This window comes from Lepidochelys kempii, chromosome 7 (genome assembly GCF_965140285.1).
Source record: "Lepidochelys kempii isolate rLepKem1 chromosome 7, rLepKem1.hap1, whole genome shotgun sequence".
Classification (NCBI taxonomy): Eukaryota; Metazoa; Chordata; order Testudines; family Cheloniidae; genus Lepidochelys; species Lepidochelys kempii.
This window is the reverse complement of record NC_136386.1, coordinates 51902269-51917244: the sequence shown is the minus strand read 5'-3', so window position 1 is coordinate 51917244 and position 14976 is coordinate 51902269. Positions and strand designations below refer to the sequence as shown.

Sequence of the window (14976 nt, the reverse complement as noted above, 5' to 3'; positions counted from 1 at the left end):
TGTCATGATCCTGATTGATTTGCCCCAGTGAGGGGTAGGAAATGAAAGCAAGTGTTCCTGACTGCCCTGAGTTCTAGCAGGCTGACGTGGAGACTGGTTTCCTGAGGTGGCCATCTGCCCTGAGTTGTGAGGGCACTGAGGTGACCTTATCCCAACAGTGATGCATCTGTTGTCATGGTTCTTGTTGGAGCTAGGTGAATGAAAGAGATGCTTGCACAAACGCTGGGCTGATTCTTTTCCACTAGTCTAGGGAGTTCCTCACCTGTAGGGGAACTGTGACCTGCCTCTCCAAAGTGTTTCTGGCCTGTGAATAAGTCATTCTGAGCCAGCCATAAAAGCAGCAGAGGCATAGCTTTACCCAGTCGGTCACCAAGGTGCAAACTGCCATGTGTCCCAGGAGCTGTAGACAGTTTCTTGAACTGTCCTGACCAGACCTGAAAAAGTTATGAACCTGGCTACCAACTAATCCAAGTACGCTCCTATCAACTGTATTTTCTGTACACGGGCTAATTGTGGATTTTCTTGCATTTAGATGCAGACCCAATTCCTGAAAAAAAGAGAAAGCAGAAGACAGCACTGCTTCACAAGATCAGTCTTTGAGCAGTGATTTGTCAGGGTACAGGAAGACTAAAATCGCTGCTCATCAGATGTAAGCAGCCACTACCACCAGGACCTTTGAGAACACCCGTGGAGCCACAGAGAGGCCAAAAGGAAGTACTCAGTACTGAAAATGGCCTATAGTAAAACATAGGTGTTTCCTGTATGATGGGTGTCTTGCTATATGGAAATAGCTGTCTTGTAGGTCATAGGTTGAAAACCAATCACTTGCCTCTACTGAAGGGATTATAGCTTCCAGAGTCACCATCCTGTGTATAACAACTGCTGCAAAGACGGACCTGGTAGTGGTGTCTGTGGCATCCAAGGACACTTGAAAAGAAGTGAGAAGATGGACTGAAATTGTTCCCTATGTTTCCCTGTGGAAGAAATTTCAGTACATTTATTATACCTTGTAAAATTATATTTAGTAATGATCGCCTGATAGTTTGTGATCTGAAATTGCAGGATCATGGATGAATAAGACTTCCGTCCAAAAAGGTCTAGCCTCTTTTGGTCCTTACAGGAGTAATGTCGCTTACGCTGCTTACGGATGGCCAGGATCCCCTGGGGGACTAACTTGAAGGGGAAAGGAGTCCAGGAGAGCTGGCTGTATTTCAAGGAATCCCTGTTGAGGTTACAGGGACAAACCATCCCGATGAGTCAAAAGAATAGTAAATAGGGCAGGAGACCAGCTTGGCTTAATGGTGAAATCCTAGCGGATCTTAAACATAAAAAAGAAGCTTACAAGAAGTGGAAGATTGGACAAATGACCAGGGAAGAGTATAAAAATATTGCTCGGGCATGTAGGAATGATATCAGGAGGGCCAAATCGCACCTGGAGCTGCAGCTAGCCAGAGATGTCAAGAGTAACAAGAAGGGTTTCTTCAGGTATGTTGGCAACAAGAAGAAAGCCAAGGAAAGTGTGGGCCCCTTACTGAATGAGGGAGGCAACCTAGTGACAGAGGATGTGGAAAAAGCTAATGTACTCAATGCTTTTTTTGCCTCTGTTTTCACTAACAAGGTCAGATCCCAGACTGCTGCGCTGGGCATCACAAAATGGGGAAGAGATGGCCAGCCCTCTGTGGAGATAGAGGTGGTTAGGGACTATTTAGAAAAGCTGGACGTGCACAAGTCCATGGGGCCGGACGAGTTGCATCCGAGAGTGCTGAAGGAATTGGCGGCTGTGATTGCAGAGCCATTGGCCATTATCTTTGAAAACTCGTGGCGAACCGGGGAAGTCCCGGATGACTGGAAAAAGGCTAATGTAGTGCCAATCTTTAAAAAAGGGAAGAAGGAGGATCCTGGGAACTACAGGCCAGTCAGCCTCACCTCAGTCCCTGGAAAAATCATGGAGCAGGTCCTCAGAATCAATCCTGAAGCACTTGCTTGAGAGGAAAGTGATCAGGAACAGCCAGCATGGATTCACCAAGGGAAGGTCATGCCTGACTAATCTAATCGCCTTTATGATGAGATTACTGGTTCTGTGGATGAAGGGAAAGCAGTGGATGTATTGTTTCTTGACTTTAGCAAAGCTTTTGACACGGTCTCCCACAGTATTCTTGTCAGCAAGTTAAGGAAGTATGGGCTGGATGAATGCACTATAAGGTGGGTAGAAAGCTGGCTAGATTGTCGGGCTCAACGGGTAGTGATCAATGGCTCCATGTCTAGTTGGCAGCCGGTATCAAGTGGAGTGCCCCACGGGTCGGTCCTGGGGCCGGTTTTGTTCAATATCTTCATAAATGATCTGAAGGATGGTGTGGATTGCACTCTCAGCAAATTTGCGGATGATACTAAACTGGGAGGAGTGGTAGATACGCTGGAGGGGAGGGATAGGATACAGAAGGACCTAGACAAATTGGAGGATTGGGCCAAAAGAAATCTGATGAGGTTCAATAAGGAGAAGTGCAGGGTCCTGCACTTAGGATGGAAGAACCCAATGCACAGCTACAGACTAGGGACCGAATGGCTAGGCAGCAGTTCTGCGGAAAAGGACCTAGGGGTGACAGTGGACGAGAAGCTGGATATGAGTCAGCAGTGTGCCCTTGTTGCCAAGAAGGCCAATGGCATTTTGGGATGTATAAGTAGGGGCATAGCCAGCAGATCGAGGGACGTGATCGTTCCCCTCTATTCGACATTGGTGAGGCCTCATCTGGAGTATTGTGTCCAGTTTTGGGCCCCACACTTCAAGAAGGATGTGGATAAATTGGAGAGAGTCCAGCGAAGGGCAACAAAAATGATTAGGGGACTGGAACACATGAGTTATGAGGAGAGGCTGAGGGAGCTGGGATTGTTTAGCCTGCAGAAGAGAAGAATGAGGGGGGATTTGATAGCTGCTTTCAACTACCTGAAAGGGGGTTCCAAAGAGGATGGCTCTAGACTGTTCTCAATGGTAGCAGATGACAGAACGAGGAGTAATGGTCTCAAGTTGCAGTGGGGGAGGTTTAGATTGGATATTAGGAAAAACTTTTTCACTAAGAGGGTGGTGAAACACTGGAATGCGTTACCTAGGGAGGTGGTAGAATCTCCTTCCTTAGAGGTTTTTAAGGTCAGGCTTGACAAAGCCCTGGCTGGGATGATTTAACTGGGAATTGGTCCTGCTTCGAGCAGGGGGTTGGACTAGATGACCTTCTGGGGTCCCTTCCAACCCTGATATTCTAGGATTCTATGCTCATTTACTGTACGCACTACCAAGGAGTGAAGTGGAGGGCTGGAGAACAAAAATTCTGAGGGGGAACATAATATTTCTTATTTGTCCCTTTACAATGGTAGTGGGGGTTTGCCACACAGTCTTAGCTGAGTCCAGGAGCGCCTCATTAATGGTGGGAGTTGGACTGTACAATGTCTAGCTGTTTGTGGTCTGGCAAATGGCTGGCAATGTACAGTCCAGAGAACCCACCACCCTTGTTGTCATGCACAAGGATCTTTTCTGTGAATGTCAAAAAACAGGTTCCTACACAGATACATAGGAGAACCCTGTACAGAGATAGAGACTGAATGGAGGTCTCCTTTATTCTCCTCAATATCCCCCCAATGATGGGGAAGAGGCACCAGCAGGGTGGAGAGTCCTATGGTACCAGAGGGTGATGGTAATCTGCGGATCGAGGTCTCAGTACCAAGAGACACTTGGTACCCATGAGCAGTGGGGACTCTGGTTCATCTACCTCAGACAAGCCCTTAAGAGTACATTAATTCTTGCGGTACTGAGCAGTGGATCAGTACCAACATGGCCGAAGTAGATGGTACCACTGATTGGGAGCGTAACATCCCAGGGGCCACTGGTGTCTGGAGCTGTGGTTTTGCCCAGCATCAAGGGTGCCTTGTAGGTAGGTACCAGTGGCGGGCTGTGACTGACTATTCCATTCTGGAGAGCTTATCCTTGCCCTCCTTGTCTCTCATAGATAGTACCAGGGTCCTCGCTGAGCTGTGTTTCTCTTTAGAGCTCCGGGACTTGCCGGCCCCACCGGTACCAGAGGAGGAGTTTTTCATCTCGATGGTACCAAGCCAAGAGGTCGAGGCTTCCGAGACCATAGATCTAGCAAGGGACAAGATCTAGTTTTGTATGATGACAGTCCAAGTGCCTATTCTTTAATGGTTTCTCAGAGGCTTCCATAGCCTTCCCCTTTTTAGGGGAAACCTGCAACAGTCATTGAAGGGGTGCTGGATTTGTCCAGAGACAGGGTTACAGTGGAGGTCTCCTGACCTGACTCAGAAGTGGGTTGAAGGGAACATGCCCTCATCAGCAGCCTCAGTTTAATTTCCCTGTTCTTCCTTGCCCCAGATTTGAAGGCCAGGCAGTAGTTGCACTTCTGGGAGACATGGGACTCCCCGAAGCAACAACACACTTGGAGTAGCTACCACTTACTGACATAGCCTCTCAAGAATAAAGGCAACATTTGAAACCCTGGAAGCCAGACGTGGCCTGCCAGGAGAATAAGGCTCCCGGAGGAACAGGAAGGAGACAAAACAAGTAAATCCTCTCATTACTTATAGCTTACTAACTATAAACTATCTACTAACAACTAAAACATAACAACTAAATACACTACCTAATCCTAAACCAAAAACTATAGGTAAACTGCACAAGGGAATAGCTGAGGCACGCTCAAGGCAGACACGTTAAGGCTCCATCTCAGGCCAAAGCAGTTGAGAAGTAACTGAAGGCAGTTCACCCACGCATCCCTGTATAGTCTTGGAGTGTGGTACCAGGATACACAGGATGCATGAGCAGGCTAAACAAACACTGCTAACAGAAAAATCTCCAGTCAAAGGCTCAAGAGGCACATGTACACCTGCAGTGGAGCACCCAAAGGGACACTACTCAAAGCAACAGCTAAAGTTGATAACAGAAATTGTGGGATTTGGAGAGCATTTAAGATTCCTAATATTCTTTAACGACTTGTCACAAGACCACTCTTAGAATTGCTTCTTTTAAGTAACTGATTTAAATACTCTCCCCCCACACCCATCGGACTTAGTTAAGATTAGAGAGAGACAAGGTGGGTGAGGTAATATCTTTCATTGAACCAGCTTCAGTTGGTGAGAGAGTCAAGCTTTCGAGATACACAAAGCTCCTCCTCAGGTCTGGGAAAGGTACTCAGATGTCACGGCTAAATACAAGGTCAAAGAGATAGCACTAGTTATTGAAGTTAGTTCAATAAAAGCTATTACCTCACTCACAGTCTGTCTGTCTAATATCCTGTGACTGACATAGCTACAACAGCACTGCATACAACAATTAAGATTACTCACTTTTTCCATTTGTAAACTATTTAGCTTATCCGTAATAAACCAGGCTTACCTACCCTTAGACAAAAGTCCTTTGCCATGTATAAACTTTTTCAGTTATTTATGATACAAAGAGAGGACTGAGTATTGATTTCGGGACTAATAAACCTTTGCTGTAGTTTACTTAGATAAAAGTGTCCCATCCAAGTGCAGACCCCCTCTCTAAAGTGTAATCTCTATTAAAAGCTGTCCACAAAGAAGCAACTGTAACTGAAGTAACCATTGCATGTTTATGTTTTGTTTTTATTTTCCTTTCTTTAATAAGGAAATAATCATAGTTAATGACTGCGATTGTTTTGCTAGTCTTCAATCCTGGTGTCCCTTAAGATTGTGGTTTTCAACCTTTTTTCATTTGCAGCCCCCTTTGGAAATTTCGAATGGAGGTGCAGACCCCTTTGGAAATCTATTGTCTGTATATACAGGAGTTGAATTCTGTTCAGTGAGTTTTCAGTCTAAGTCTTTCGTGGACCTCAAACATAGTCCATGGACCCCTGGTTGAGAACCACTGTCCAGAGGCATAAAAAGGACCATGTGCGACTAAAACAGTGGGAGTGATATCCCTGAGTTGGTATTAAGAGACATAATTATTCAGATTTGGCCTACTATTTTCTGTTTTTCTAGACTATACATTTTAGTAATTTGAGTAATTATATAACTTGGCACTCAACAACTTAAAGACACCCCTTTCTACCCCACAACACATCAATCACAGGGAACAGACTACACAGAATCCAAATGCTCTTCCAAATTATTGTAACTTGTCCCACAATCACCAAGTTCACAATTACAGCTGCAGGAAATAACATACTGAGAGCTTTTTAGTACTCTGGTACTACTACTCAATGACAATGCCACAACAACTAGAGAGTGACAGGACAGCACAAGACTGCAATGTCATGCAGCAATCATCCTTGAATGACATATCAGCTGCTTCACAGGAAACGAACACCTGACTTTACACCAGCAAAGGCAACACAACAGCTTTCTAAAACAAAGCCTCAGACTAAAACACGTTTTTTTAGACAGAGAGGAAGAATGGTCTTGTGGTTAAGGAACTGCCTTAAGGACTCCAGGTTCAATTCCCAAGTCTGTCTCTCACTTTCTATGTGACCTTGGGTAAGTCGCTTTCTCTCTCTGCCTCAATTCTTCATCTGCAAAATGGGGGTAATACTACTTCCTTTCTCCCACCCTTCGTCTATTTAGACTGTAACCTCCTCGGGGCAGGGACTGTCTCTTACTTCGTACATGTACAGCACCCAGCACAAGGGAGCCACAAACTCTGTTGAAGCCTCAAAGGCACTACAGCAAGATAAATAACAGAAGATCAAAATAAGTTGGCAGCATCCCTATAAGTTTTAGAACATAAGCACAAAGTGACTAGAAAATAATCACTCAGACTTAAGAGCTCCTCAGAGTAGAGACTTTGACTTTCCTTATGTTAGGAAAGCACTTAACACACTGTGATCACTATTGGTAATAAAGCATATCCACTGCAGGGACATGCATGAGAACAGTGCCCCCAGCTACCTCCTCGTTAAAGGCATAGGGCCAAAGAGCAGGCACTACATGAAGGACAACCTACAGGCAGGCTGGGGGTTGGAAAAAACATTTCAGCTTTTATATACAGAAGCCCAAAATCTCATTTCCTAGCACATTCTTCTCAACACTGCTCTTTCCAAAGAGATGGTTACTCACACAAAGATGTTGTCTTTTGGCATGATGTGACTTAACCCTTCATCCATTTGGAAAATTTTGTGGAATCGGTGATTATAAACATCTGTCACCACCATCTAAAAGAGTGAAGTTAGAGACAGTTAGACAAACTAAAATAATTCACAATTCATTTTTCTTTCTCAGACATTTTTAATGTTCACATCACCAAAGTGTTTATGGAGGCTCTACAGTGACACCTTACGGTTGATTCGACATACTATTAACTGAACCTAATCAGACCAATGAGGTAGAACAACAACAATTGGGCCTGAATTTTCTGAGACACTGAGGACCTGCAGCTCCCAGTGGCTTCACGTCAAGCCCAGTGGCCACTGTCCTGTGAAGAGAATATCATACATCCCAGTGCATCAAGGCCCAACAGGCTGGGATGTCAGCCAGAGATAACTGAACACTTAACTACAAAAGGAACTGAACTGATCCTCTGAACTGGCATGAGGTAACAAGTTATGGGAATCCAGACAACTTCCCACAAACCACATGTTTCAAGCCTGACATTTTAATGGGCAATAAAATCATTCACTTCTTAAGAAAGATAAAGTACATCCCATTTCCTGTTGCTACTAAGGAGGTTTCTAGGGAGTAGATACCCACAAAGTAATAATATGAGGGGCAAAAAGGATAAACTAAGGGTATGTCTTCACTATCTGCTGGATCGGCAGGCAGCGATCGACCCAGCGGGGATCAATTTATCGCGTCTAGTTTAGACGTGGTAAATTGATCCCTGAGCGCTCTCCTGTCGATTCCTATACTCCAGCACCACGAGAGGCGCAAGCAGAGTCGATGAGGGAGCGGCAGCAGTCGACTCACCACAGTGGAGACACCACAGTAAGTCGATCTAAGTACATTGACTTCAGCTACATTATTCACATAGCTGAAGTTGCGTAACTCAGATTTGAACCCCACCAGTGTAGACCAGGGCTAAGAGGAGTTGCAATGGTAGTGGCAGTCATTTTTCTGTCTCTTCCCTCACCCCACTTTTTAAAACCATTATTACTGTCATTACTATAATGGAGGTGTCAAAGTGAACAGGGTATGCCTGTGTCCTGGCTTTCTTTTTAGAATTCAGGCAAGCAAGGAGTTATGTATCAGTCCAATTAGTTAATGCTTAGTTACTATTTTGCTCCTCTTTGCTTATTGTCCATTTCAAAGTTTTTCCAATAATAAAATGCTTTAAAACGAAAGAACACATTTATTAGCAAAATTATTGCGTGTGCTTGGTCTTACATTTTCTGCAGGGATCTTGGAGAGTTTGGAAAGAGCTTCACACAGGTCTGATACAGCCCCCATCATTGGCACAACTACCCGATACTGGAAACAAAGAGAACGTTAAACTTACACGAGACAAAATAAATCCAAGCATGGAGCAGAAAGTTGGCAAATTCATTAGTCCTGACATCTTAAAAGCAGAGAATCCTATAGCAAGTATGGTTTCCAGTCATACTTGGCTGTCTTCAGTGTCTCAGGTTCAGATTTGAAACCCAGACAGCCACAGCACAGATCACAGAATTTCACCAGCAATTCCTCTGTCTAGCCCAACAACTTGGGGTAGCACTAGATCTTTTAGAAAGACATCCAATCTTGATTTCAAGTGATTGAACAATCCACCACAATGCCCCCAAAAGCTGTTTCAATGGTTAAATACCCTTACTGTTGAAAAATCCATGCCTTATTTGCTCTCTCAATTGCTTCCATTTCCAGCCACTGGATATTGCAATTAACACTGCAAAAGGAACCATCCTAGAGAAAGTCTCCCAGAAGGTTTTGACTTTATGCATCAAAAGCAGGGGTGGGCACATTTTTTGGCTCAGTGGCCACATCTGGGAACAGAAATTGTATGGCAGGCCATGAATTCTCACAAAATTGGGGTTAGGGTGCAGGAGGGGTGAGGGCTTTGGTTCGGGGGGGCCAGAAATGAGGAGTTCAGGGTGTGGGAGGGGGCTCTGGGCTGGGGGAGTGGGATGCGGGGGTGGGGTGAGGGCACAGGCTGGGGTGCAGGCTCTGGGGTGGGGCTGGGGAGTTTGGGGTATAGGAGGGTGCTCTGGGCTGGGGCAGGGGTGCAGGAAGGGATGCAGGCTCTGGCGTGGGGCTGGGGATGAGGTGTTTGGGGTGCAGGAGGGTGCTCTGGGCTTGAATCGAGGGGTTTGGAGGGCAGGAGGGGGAGCAGGGCTGGGGAGCAGGGGAAGGCTCAGGGGTACAGGCTCCGGGCAGCGCTTACCTCAAGCGGCTCCTGGAAGCAGCTGCATGTTCCTTCTCTGGCTCCTATGTGGAGGCGCGGCCAGGTGTCTCTGCATGCTGCCCTATCTGCAGGCACTGCCCCTGCAGCTCCCATTGGAGCGCCAGAGGGGGCCATTGGAGCGCATAGGAGGCAGAGGAAGGCCATGCCATGACTTCCGGGAGCTGTGCCCGACCCTGCTCCCTGGCTGGAGTGCCAGAGCGGGGCCATGCAGCGGCTTCCACAAGCTGTGTGGAGCGGCCCCTGACCCTGCTCCCCAGCTGGAGCAGGGTAAGCCCCACTCCACAGCAGGACCTCGAGGGCCAGCTTAAAACAGCTGGTCAGCTGGATCCAGCCTGCAGTTTGCCCACCCCGATCTAAAGCAAGCACCGGGAAAGGAGAAAGCCATGATCAGTTTGGCTGGATTTCTACTATACCTCATGTAAATTGGAGTTAACCAATGTGTCTTCCTGCAAATCACTACTCCAGAACTATCTACCTCCCATAAGGATATCATGTAGGGACTGGCTAAAACCAGTGATTTCCTGTGGCCACTGGGAATACTTTGCAGAGAGGAATAAATATTTTGCAGACACTAGAAGAAGAGACAAGTTGAGACTAATGCCAGGAGTCAAGCTCTCCCTTCACTTCTGCTCAAGGCCTTCCACCAGTCTCCATCCTCCTCATCCCTGGAATGGTAGGTTCTCCAAGCACGCACTAACCCTCGGGAGCCAAGCAACACTACCAGAGCCTACTAACATCAGGCACCTGCAGCCCACCATGGCCTTCCAACACTGAGTGCCCCCCTCCCATGTCACCACATGAAATGAACTTTTCTGTACAAAACAAGCAAAATAAAGTTATTCAGCTAATGCAACAGCTGTCTCCTGCCTCTGGTTAGATGTTCGGGGTGCGTGTGTGTGCGTGCGTGCATGTGTGGCCCCAGCTCTGCGCAGTCATCACAACAGACCTCAATTCCTATAACAAACCCCTGACCTAAGTCTGAGCTATTGAAGTCCTCAAATCATGGTTTAAAGACTTCAAGATGCAGAGAATCCTTCAGCAAGTGACCCATGCCCCACGCTGCAGAGGAAGGCGAAAAGCCCCCAGGGCCTCTTCCAATCTGCTCTGGAGGAAAATTCCTTCCCAACCCCAAATATGGTGATCAGCTAAACCCTGAGCATGTGGGCAAGACTCACCAGCCAGAAACCCAGAAAAGAATTCTCCGTAACTCGGATCCCACCCTATCTAGCGTCCCATCACAGGCTTTTGTCTAAACGTCAAAGATCAATTAATTGCCAAAATTAGGCTATCCCATCATATCATCGCCTCCATAAACTTATCAAGCTTAGTATTGAAGCCAGATACGTCTTTTGCTTCCACTGCTCCCCTTGGAAGGCTATTCCGGAACTTCACTCCTCTGATGGTTAGAAACCTTCATCTAATTTCACGTCTAAACTTCCTGTTGGCCAGTTTATATCCATTTGTTTTTGTGTCCACATTGGTACTGACCTTAAATAATTCCTCTCCCACCCTGGTATTTATCCCTCTGATATATTTATAGAGAGCAATCACATCTCCCCTCAGCCTTCTGTTGGTTAGGCTAAACAAGAGTCTTTCAGAAGATAGGATTGCCCGTACAGCTGGTGTGGGCAGTGATGCACGTGAAGGTCGGTCTGGGCAGTGCACAGAAACACAGTCTTCTAGAAACTCAAGAGCCTTTAGGGGCACTTCCATAAGGTGCAGCTGGGGCTGCAGTTGGCAGTCCTGGAAAGCCTGGGGTGTGAATGCCTTGCAGGCAGCATACTGAGTCGAAGAGGGAGAAATCCCCCAAACAGATCAAAAACCTCACTCGGGCATCTGATTCTGGAATCATCAGCAACATGGAAACAGCTTTTCAACCCCCTGCAGGTTTCCAGTCCAAGCACAGCTTCAGCATTGGAGGGAATCTTGAGAACTCAGCTAAATTTAGGGACATATTCCTTAAGCCCTAACTACACTAAAACCTAAACCCCTACCTCAACTACAGAACAGGGCACTAAGCTTACCACCACGGCAATAATCAGACACAGCAGAAGGAACTGAGACAGCTGAGAAGTGCACTCTCTTCTATAACCTGGGTGCTGAATGTGCTGAATGTTTGAAAACCTCAGAACATGTACACAACACTGCTTTGAAGAGGGCTCTGTGAGCTTGTCAGCAGAGGGAGCTATCCCACAAGTGGGGATGCCTGGAAGTTCTTGAAGACAGGAACTGCCACCAGTGGATTGTCTAATCCAATATCCTGATTCAGACAGAGGCCAATACCAGATGCTTCCGAGAAAGGTGCAAGAATCCTTGCAGTGGTTAATTACTTAACATGTCCCTACAGTAAGATTCCACATGACCCCAGAGGCTGCCTTGTTCATTTTAATCCTCTATTTTTATTTTTACCTCATCTGTGCATTGTTCCAATTATCCATAAAATTTTCTAATCCTTTCTTAAATCCTGTTAAGCTTTTGGCCTTAATGTTATCAAGTGGCAATGAATTCCACAGGTTAATTAGGTGTCACAAAGTACTTGCTTTTATCAGTTTTAAATGTGTTATCCTTTTTCATTGAAGGTCCACTTTGTTCTTGTTTTATGGAAATGCTTATAAACACTATCTATGCCATTTATTATTTTATATACCTCTATCAGGTCTGCTCCTATTAGCCTCCTCTCTAAACTAAACAGTGTGTCATTTCAATAGTCACTCACAAAAAACCGTTCCCAGGCCATTAACAATTTTATTGCCTCTCTCTGAATCCCTTCTGATTCTACTATTTCCTTTTTGAGATAGGGTGAACAGAAATGAACCCAGTATTCCAGATAAAGGTATCTCACTGGTTCATAATGATTTAATATCTTCAGAATTATTTTCCTTCCCTTTCTGTATAAATCTCAACTTATGTTTGCTTTTTTGATGGACACTGTACAATGAGCAGGTTTTCACTGATGAGTCTACAATAATGCTTCGATCTTTTTCATTTAAAAATACAGCAAACTATATGAGTAGTTCAAATTATGGCCTCCAATGCACATTGTTTTGTATTTGTCAGCACTGCCTTTCATTTGACATTATGTTGCCCATTCTTTTAGCTTTATTTGATCTTTCTGAAGCTTCTTGGTCTTTTCTAAGTCTTCATCAACCTAAATAATTTTGTGCCATCTGCAATTTTTGCTACCTGATTATCCACTCCCATTTCCAGATCACAGATAAACCCACCTGGTCATACAGCGGGTACATAAAAGGGTCACGTTGTTCCTGAATTTCTTCAAACATAGGATATTTTCTAATTTCTGCTCGGGATCAAAAGGTCCTCTAGGAGCCCTATATGTTCAAGAGAAGTTTCAGCCTAGCACTTCCCATGGCACCAGAGCCAGGCCGGGTTGGATGTGACAATTAAATGCGTTATTGCTTATGCTCTCCAATATTATCATATGTAGTCTTGTTGCCACCAGGGCAAATAAGATTCCTGCTGCCCATCATCCCAGTCACTTAGACAGAGATATTTTCCAAACCACTTTCAATTTTGGGTGCTCAATTCCCAATAATTTTTAAATGAGAATTTGGCATCCAAGTCCTTTGGGTTACTTTGAAAATCCCAGCCTTAATAGTCAAATAGATCAGATTTTTCTGAACTGGTTGCAGCGACTGTCTTTGGGGATAATTAACACCTACAAATGTCTTTTTTTACCTGGGTAGGTCTATGATGCAGGCCTGCAAAAACCAAAACAACGTCCATGGAACGATCTTTCTTCAAGGGCAGTGGAAGAGTTAAATAGCAGAAAGGGTCAAAAGTCACAGAAACTTTAGAGCATTTTGGACAGACCAGGGTGGATTTGAAAAGGCCATGGAAAATATCCACAATAATAGAGTCATTTCTTAACCTATGGTTCTCCCAGGCTTCTTTCGCCACCACCTGTAGAAAGGAAATAAAATTAATTCATACACTTCACTAGAAATGTAAATACAGAGACATGAGACGAAAGGAACTCAGCATAATTCTGATATTTTAAAAATATATATACATCTAAGCAAGCTGGAAAAACTATCAAGGTTCCCTGAACTCTGTTCCCCTTAACCGCCTACCATTCTCTCTCACTAACCAGGCCCCAGGTCTGCAAGTCTTCCCTGCTGCAAAAGGAAATAACGGACACCTAATTCTACCAGTCTGTGTTAGGTTACAGGGAGATGTCAGGCCTGTATTGCTACAGATTGCCTCTGTGTTGGAGGTGAGGGTTGGAGAGAGAGAGGGGACAGTGGAGGGAGCAAGTTGCTTGAAGTCAATGAGCCTGATCCAGAGGCCATTGCAATCAATGGGAGTCTTCCCATTGACATCAAGGACTTTGGATCAGGCCCCATTTACTGGATGCAGCTAAAGTTCATCTCTAGGCTGTATATGGAAACGGATACAGAACGGATTTCCTGCCCATAGTGGGGTGTGCAAGGCTTCATTTTAGTCCTCATCCATAGAAGGTCATTTGCTTTCTGTCCTGACCCAGAAGGGACAGGTTGTGGTCTCCAGCTTGCAAAAGCTCTCAGTTTATAAATGTTATGCAGAGTTTTCTCTGGAAGCGTAGAAAACCGCAGCCCAGAGCCTGAAGTTAGAAGATGATGATTCATAGACAAGGCCAGAAGGGACCACTGTGATCATCTAGTCTGACCTCTTGTGTAATAAAGGCCATAGACTTCCCTGAATTAATTCCTGTTTGAATGAGAACAATCTTTTAGAAAAAATCCAGTCTCGGTTTAAAAATTTCCAGTGATGGAGAACCCACCTCAACCTTTGGTAAATTGTACCAATTATTAATGATTCTCAATATTAAAAACGTGTGCCTTATTTCTAATCTGAAATTGTCAACTAGCTTCAACTTCCAGCCATTGGACTTTGCATAAGCCCTGTAATATCAAATGCATTTCCCATGTAGGTACTGTAACCCATTAACTGTCTCTTTATTAAACTACACAGATTGAGCTCCTCAAGCATCACTACAAAACACATTTTTCTAATCCTTTAATCCAGAGGTTCTCAAACTGTGGTTTGCGGACCACCAGTTGTTCACGAGCTCCATTCAGATGGTCCGCGGATAGTTCCCTCTAAGGTGCGTGCCTGGGTGGCCGCACACAAGAGAATGAAGGGCCACCCACCTAATTGGTGGAGCTGCACAGGCGTGGCTCCACTAATTAGATGCCTTGACCCTGGAAAAGATGCACATGTAAGGTGAGGTGGTGACCAGGGGAGGGGGCAGTGGGGTGAGAAGAGGGGGTGGGAGGGAATTTGGGACGTGCAGGGCTGCCGCGGCAGGGGAGAGATCCCCCTCCTTCCCAGCCCAGCTGAGTGGCTGCTGCAGCGGGGGAGAGAGGGGGAGACCCCCTTCCTTCCCAGCCCCAATTCAGGGACGGCCGCAGCTGGGGAGAGAGGGCACATCCATTGCATTAGAAAGGTAAGACTACTAATATTAAAATATGACTTGTGTGATTTTATTTGTAGAAAAAACATTAAATTATTATTAAGGTTTTTTTTACATAGCACTTTTATCAAAAGCACATTACAATACTTAGCTAACGGTACAAACGATATTTGGAAAGATCATTAAGTGGTCCACTGAGACCCGCAGCAAT

General features: G+C 45.3%; 1 protein-coding gene across 7 annotated transcripts in view; it reads right to left on the bottom strand.

The window, feature by feature from the left end:
• The window catches only part of USP4 (ubiquitin specific peptidase 4), a 97837-nt gene that overhangs the window by 51079 nt on the left and 31782 nt on the right, over positions 1–14976 (bottom strand). For all 7 annotated transcript variants that reach the window (XR_013636064.1, XM_073352709.1, XM_073352711.1 and 4 more), the window contains 3 exons: positions 13049–13273; positions 8341–8424; positions 7078–7172 (listed from right to left, as the gene is read on the bottom strand). Coding sequence is in view for 6 of the 7 variants with exons in the window: in XM_073352709.1 (XP_073208810.1) it covers positions 7078–7172; positions 8341–8424; positions 13049–13273 (404 nt within the window). In the remaining variant the exon portion in view is untranslated. The remainder of the gene's footprint in view (positions 1–7077; positions 7173–8340; positions 8425–13048; positions 13274–14976) is intronic.